The 7,209-nt window shown below is 47.4% G+C and overlaps 1 protein-coding gene across 2 annotated transcripts in view; it reads right to left on the reverse strand.

Annotated features, from left to right (window-relative positions):
- Nucleotides 1–4,851, reverse strand: part of KCNH4 (potassium voltage-gated channel subfamily H member 4) — a 25,676-nt gene extending 20,825 nt beyond the window's left edge. The window contains exons 1-4 of one of the 2 annotated variants that reach the window (XM_074261562.1): nt 4,495–4,851; nt 1,940–2,173; nt 1,181–1,318; nt 900–1,027 (exon numbers count right to left, since the gene is read on the reverse strand). In XM_074261562.1, the coding sequence (XP_074117663.1) occupies nt 900–1,027; nt 1,181–1,318; nt 1,940–2,173; nt 4,495–4,570 (576 nt within the window). In that variant the 5' untranslated portion in view covers nt 4,571–4,851. Of the gene's footprint in view, nt 1–899; nt 1,031–1,180; nt 1,319–1,939; nt 2,174–4,494 lie in introns of both variants that reach the window. The other variant, XM_074261561.1, reaches the window with a different exon arrangement.
- Between the last annotated feature and the right edge of the window lie 2,358 nt (nt 4,852–7,209).

The raw sequence follows: 7,209 nt of genomic DNA on the forward strand, positions 1-7,209 counted from the left end.
AGGCAGAGGCTAGGGGTTGTCCAGAATGAAGAGAAAGAGGTCTTTGAGTCAGTGGAACCCTAGTTGGAGTCCCTCTTCCATAGCTCTGTAGCTCTGCTCCTTTGGTTTGACCTCTCTGTCCCACTCTCAAATTAATCCCTTTTGAATTGAACTATTCATATGTCTGAGAGCACCCTGGAAGCTTTGCTCACTCTGGTCTAGTGTTTGGATTGGCGTATAGAATAGGGTCCCTGATTCCCAGTGTGTGAGGAGTAAGTGGGGATGCTCTCCTGACTTGATGACTTGAAAGTCTAGTCCTGAGGTCATTAGCTTCTCCCTTCTCAAGCTTTGGTATCTCTAGGGATAGTAATTTATATCCTCTTCATAGTTCTAGTGATCAACACAGAATATTAGTTAATACAGTCTCTTGCCTGGGAATACTGGAGAAGGGGAAGGGAAAAGTTCCATTGTAGGGGATTCATAATTCTCAGACTAAACACTTATTTTTCTCCCTGATGCCAAGAGATCAGAAAAATCTCCACTCAATAATTTCATCACACTGAATAATATTGTCAAGCAGCAGATAATGCCAATAATCTGTATCTTGCCCTTTTGACGTAGCAAAAAATAGGATGATGTCACATCTCTCCTACCCTCCCACCCCCAGGAGCAGGAACTAGAGATAGCACAAGGAAGGGAGATAGGGAGAAATAGGGCTTTGGAAACAGGAAGACAAGATATTTGGGAAGAATGGGAGACAAAGAAAAAGGAATAGAGAAATTTGGAAAATTGGTAGAGTAGGGTACATTGCAGATAGCAGGCTTTAAAGCCAAAGAGTAGGTAGAATTGGAAGACAGAAACACAGAGGGATCTGGGAATCAAAGACCGGGAGAGGCTAGGGCAACTGGGAGATGACTCACATTGTTGGCTTTTACACTGCCCTGACCACGGCGGCCAAACTGGGTGGTAAGTCTGTGTAGAACAGTGTGACCCTGCCTCCTGGCTGTTCGAAGCCTTGAACTGCCTCCTTTCCTGCCTCTTGTCTTCTCTGCTGGGGGAGTAAGTTGGGAGAAAACATAGTCTGTGAATTTGGGGCAACAGGTAGAGTATCATCCTTCTCATCTCAGGCCTTCCTTCCTTCAATAGGCTTTCCTATCCCAATCATTCTCCTTGCCTCTCCCACACCAATTGCAGCAGTTACCATGGTTATTCCCTCCAGGAGGACCCAGTCCCCTTCCCTGGTTCTGGGTGATATCTTTGAAGGAAAAAAGGAATAGCACCACGTCCCCCATCTCATTCTTGATTGGCATCATATCCAGTAAACACCAAAAAGCTGAACCTGGGGAGAAAAGGGAAAGATGGGTGTTATAGGTAAAGTTGCTTTATCAGTACCAAGACATCCTCCTCTCCCAAATAATCCTCTCCATTGGTAGGTAAAGGAGGTAAAACAGGAGCTTATTCTTGAATGGTCAGAGGCTGGAGAATATAATAAATGCAATAAATATTATTGTAATATAATAAATGTAATAAAAATTAGAATAAAAGCATCTTATTCTGTGGATTAGAAACATAAATAAAATTAGAATATTACATTACTGTCTTTCTTTTTACTTTAGTTTTATCTCCAGCACTTAGTACATGGTTGGCAGCAAAAAAATGCTTAATAAATACTCATTGACTTGACTTTAAAAATGTGTTTTGACTAATAGTTGGTCTCAATATAACATTTTAAAGCTCCCAAAGTACTTTTTGCTCATGACCTTTTTTTGAGGCTCACAATATGAGGCTCTAGATATACTTATCATCCCCATTTTACAGATGAGGAAATGGAGGCAGAGAAACATTAAGTGCTTTGCTAATAAGTAACTGAATAAGGATTTGACTCCAGGTTCTTCTGAATCTGACAGGCCCTTTAGCCACTAGGCAATCCTAGGTCTGTTGGGGGTCAGAACATTCTCACCATCCTTTCGGTAGAAGCAGAGCTCAGTTCGGTGCTCCTGCCTACCCTCCAGAGCTTTGTGTAGCCGCTGCAGGGCAGGCTCACTGGTCTCGGGGCCATAGAGGAAGCGGCAGCTACAGGTTTTCTGCATCACCTCAGTTCGGCAGAAGCCTGTGAGGTCGCAGAAGCCGTCAGAACAGTATACGATGGGATAACCCCTCGGACCCTGAGCATTGGCCAGCAGGAAGTTACTGTCTGTGGGGAGAAAAAAGGCTCAAGTTGGGAGTAAAGGTTGGGCTTCATTGGAAAAGGAAAGCTTTTAGAGAAGAATATCTTAGATTTAAGATAAACAAGATGGATCTGAAGTTCCAGACATGGTATCACACATCCCAAGATTTGGAGCTGGGAGGGCACTTCAGCAGTTATTTAATCTAGCCACTCTCCCCAACTCTTTTGTAGAGAAAGAAAATGATACCTAGAAAAGGTGAAGTAACTTGCATAAGAACACACAGGAAGTAAATAGAACAGAGATTCAAACCTAGGTCGAATGACTCTAAATTTCAAGCTCTGCCTGCTGCTGCACAATCTCTCTAGTTCTGTCTCAGGAAGGGCTTGGTGATGGATATCCAAGTTTTTAACCCTACACTTGATATAGGGACTCTAAAATAAAGAAACCAAAGACTGGTCTGACAGAGATCCAGATATTATTTTCAAGTTGGGAAACTGAAGCAATGATTTAGAGGGAGGGGATCTGTTTCTATCACTTGTCTCTAGGTAGGTAAAAAAGTATTTTCTTCGATTTTATAGATGAGATCCAGATTACTTGAGTAGTTTGCTCAATATCACAAAGTTAGTCTAAAATAAGGGGAAAAAACTTGAATCCACCTCAGTCACCTTTTAGAATTTTAGAATGTTAAAGCCCTGGAGAGCTTGTATACTAGCCCATTTCATTTCACTGATCAGGAAAATTGAAACCCAGAAAAAGGTGTGACTTTCCCAAGCTCATACGTTTGTTAAGGGGAAGAGACAAACATGGACCAAGATCTTTTGGCTTCAGCACTCTTACAATATATTAGAGAGATTTGGAGGGTTATAGCAGTGATGGTAAGTGGTAATCTGTCCCTGATCAAAGTTTGAGCCTCTTCTAGAGCCTCTCTCATCTCTTTATCCAATTCCCATAACAACAGAATGGATGGGGGGAGCAAAGGGCTGGGAAGAGAGGGGGGAACCACAGACAATCTTAGGATGGGTGGAGAGAAAAGAGCCAATACAGCCTGAGCTCAGATTCAGGGTGAGAGTCCAAGAAGAGGCTATAAATTCCCATTCAAGCTCCCTTTGCCTCTTCTCAGAGTCCTACTGAGGGGACAAAGGGAAGAGGGTGGTAGATGAAAGGGGTACTGAGGGTGAAGGGAAAGGAGTAGGGCCCCATACTCTGCCTCCTCGCTCCATCTCAGGGCTGGTTGCCATGGTGATAGGCGCTATGGAAACGCGGGAGGCGGGAGGAGGGGAATGTAGGGAGGGGTAAGGCCCGAGTAGCTCCGCATCCGCCCTCGGGTACCACTTTCCTTCCCCTCCCTCTCTCTTCTGGCCCAGCCTCCCGAAGGGGCCAGCTGAGCTCCTTTGTAAGAAAAAGGGGAAACGTAGGAGGGGCTCTGGGGCGGCTGTCCACGGTCCTGAACTGGGAACTCGAGCTAGGTGGGATGAGGGCGGGTTCGAAGAGGCGGGTAGGGTGAAAAGAACTCTCTCCTCCACTTCAGAGGGCAGCTACCCCGTCTTTAGTAAGTAAGATAAGAGAATCTCTGGTTCTGATCTGTTGTGTAGAGTGCACATGACCTTGGTCCCAGCTTCCCTTTGCCCTGATCTAGGTCCTAATAAAATCGGGATTTTATTTCTTGGTGGAGTGGGAGTGGAGGCGGGGAGATGAAGAAGGGAAAAACTGGGGTCCTCGTTGCACAGATGAGGCTTCGGCTCCCCTTCTCTTTAATACTCCCGTTCCTCCTTCCCTAGTTCCCTTCCACCATAGATTCATACACACACACACACACACACACACACACACACACACACACACTCCCATCCCCACAGCTCAGTCCTTGGGGGCTGGAGTTAGGAAATCGAGATTTTGGGGAGAGGACGACCCCGGGCCTCGAAAAGCCGCTTCCCGCCTCCCTTGCACAAAGAGCTTACCCTGTCCGCACCTCGCTACCGCGCCCCTAGCAACCCCTGACCCTCTGCACTCACAGTCCGTTTCGACTCCAAATGTTTCTAGCTCTCCTCGCTACTTGCCCCCATAAGAGGGTCCCTGCTTTTGTTCCGCCTCTTCAAGTGGCCCTAACCCCACGCCGAGCTGATGCCCAGCTCTGACCCGTCCGCCCTCCGTCTCTCTTTCACCAGGTCTCAGGATGCGACTCCTCTCCAGTGTCCTTGGGTTCCCCCGTCCCCACCTTCACTTGTGTTTTCGCAGCGCCCAGGCTGACAGCACTGGGACAGGTTGCAATCTCCATCCTGGTACCTCTAGGTCACTCTAGCCCCTTGCCCCCGGTGCCCAAGCCCCGCAGAGTTGCTCTCCTACTCACGAGTGCCGTCGAAGCGTGTGGCGATCGTGTCCAAGAAGGTGTTTTGGGGGGCCAGCAACCCCTTCATGACAGGCATGGCCCTGGGGTAGAGAGATCCAAGTTCGAGGAAGAGGTTACAGGGGGAGGATTAGCACGGCCGGGCAGGGTGGGGCGCGCTGCCGGCCGGGCCGGGGCGCCCCATGCGCCTGCCTCCCTCCCTTTCTCCTCTCTTCTCCTCCTCCTACGACGCCGCCGCCTCTGTGCTGGGCTCGGGGCTCAGCTCTTCTCCGCGCCGCAGCCCGGGCCACCCCGCCCCTCAGTCCCTTTTGGGGCTGCGTTCTTTCCCCCCAGTGGCCTGGCGAGCGCCCGCCACGTGGCCCCCTCAGGGGGAGGGGCTGCCAAAGACAGCCCCCTTCCCCTCTCAGCAGCCCACTTCGCTGAGGTAGGGTCCGCCCACGCGTGTCTCAGAGGGAGCTGGCTGACGACACGCCCACAGGGGAGTCCTAGAGGGATGGGGAGAGGATAGCGCAGAGAGAACATCCCTCCTCCCAAGTGTCCCCGCCTCCTAACCTGCCCTCTTCCTTCTAGAGAGCTCTTGGCCCCAGGTGTGACCCCACTTCTGCTCTGTGGACCCGCCCCCTACTTCTGGCCTCCCACTCCAGGCCCCGCCCTTGGGCTTCCCCCTCGCCTCGCCCACGCAGTCCCAGATACTTGGAGTTCTGCGCTGCAATTCTGGAACCCAGGAGCTCCCTTATTGAACCCTTACCTTATTCATTCCCCTCGCCCCCTTCTCCCCCGGATTAGCTCTTCATCAGTTCAAGAAGCAGTGTCTTGTGAAGAATGGGAGGAGCTGGGCATCCTACCTGTGTGATCTCGCGCAAGTTACTCCACTTCTTGATTGTTTTCTTCTTGTTGGTGAAATGTCATTAGGCTGGATGACCTCTTAAATCCCTTTCTTAGCGCTCAGAAGTTGCGAACTTATTATAGCTGCCAGTGATGATCCCCACAGGCTGCGGATGATGTGCTGGGTTTGGAATCAGAAATCCCTGGTTTCAGACTTTACTTCACATAGTACCTTAACTATGTAACCTTGGGCCATTCATGTAACACGATTAGACAATTCCCCAGAACACATCTACTATGTCAGAGGTGGGTTTCGATCTATTTTGACAAATGGACTTTCCACACCAGAAGAGGACTATATCATAGATCCTTTTGATAGTCCCATTTAAATTTAGCAAATCCTAGCAATAATGCTGTAAGGTAAGGCGTTAGCCAGATTTTCCAGGTGAATAGAAAGCGACTAAGTGACTTGTCTTGGTCACACTGGGCCTAATTTCAAGCCTCGAATTCTTACACTAAACTCCTGCCTCTCCATGTCAAAAATTGCACCCAAGCCTGTGTAGAAGTGGCTAGAACTACACAGTTTATTGAAAGAGGAAGATTGTCCCATTCAGCTCACACTTTTTTAAATTAATATTTTTCATTTTTACATCACCTTTATTTCCCTATACTCCCTACTCAAGACTCTTCCCTGCAACAGAGAACTTTTAAAAAGAAAAGAAAGGAAGATATGCAATCTCCCCACAAACAGTAAGGAAAACTAACACATCAGTCAAGTCTTACAGTATAAGCTGTTTTCCACCCCCTTGGTCCTTCACCTCAGCGAAGAAGAGGGAGGTTCAGATTATGTTTCTTAAAATAATTATCTTAACATCTTCTTACTTTGACATCTGCCCCTCTCCTACACATATATATTTCTCTGGAATGGAAAGAGAAGCTAGAGAGAGAAAGAAACCTAGAGAAGACTGAGACCCTGGAGCTGGATTATGTTTCCAAAGGGTACTTTAGAGCAGAACCAAAAAGGCAAGGGGCCCGAGAGTACAACAGAGAGCTATGCAAGTGGGATAGCAGAAAGAACTTCCGGACAGTGAAGGAGGAAACTGAGACAGGAATAAAGTCAGTCCTAAGCTTTATTCTTCTCCTCTGTCTCTGCTGCGGGGAAACAGGGCAGTCAGATGGCAGGGGGAAGATGGAACAAGGCATGCATAACAGGAGCCATTTCCTATGCCCTCAGTTGGGTTTTTTGATTGAGGAATGTCTCTGGTCAGTTCTTTAGTGTCTGGCTGGGATATGGACAAAGGACAGAGAGATCAAATTTTCAGTCGGGCTCCTGTGTTTTCATCCCTTCCTTCTAACACTCATGCTGAAGATTTCAAAAATAGAGCCTAGATTAGTGGTTACCTAGGTGCAGGAAGGATTTCTGGGCCTGGAATGGAAAGAATTGAGAATAAAAGGGACCATTTAAAATAAGGCTTTTAAAAGAAAAATGTACATGGGGCAGAAATCTATAACTGGAAGGACCTTTGGAGCCCATCCAGTTCATGTAAGGGATGAGGAAAATGGGATTTAGAGATTCACTGGAAATTACATAGGTGGCAAATTTGAACTTAGAGCCAATCAATCGGGCTGCATCTTCAATCTCTTCTACGCCAAAAAAAAAAAAAAAAAAAAAAAAAAAAAAAAAAAAAAAAAAAAAAAATCCTGCCTTCCCTATTTTTGTGCTAAATTGTTTATGCTACAGAGAAACCCCAAAGTCTGGAGTGACTGGGGTAAACAGAAGGGTATAATTTATAGACCTTCTCTCCGTCCCTTTCTCTCTTCTCCCCTCCCTCCCGCAAAGGTCTGTTGTTAGAGAGAGGAAAGAGGTGACCGCAGTAACAGAGAAAGGACACG

The sequence above is a fragment of the Sminthopsis crassicaudata genome, chromosome 4 (genome assembly GCF_048593235.1).
Source record: "Sminthopsis crassicaudata isolate SCR6 chromosome 4, ASM4859323v1, whole genome shotgun sequence".
NCBI classification, from domain to species: domain Eukaryota; kingdom Metazoa; phylum Chordata; class Mammalia; order Dasyuromorphia; family Dasyuridae; genus Sminthopsis; species Sminthopsis crassicaudata.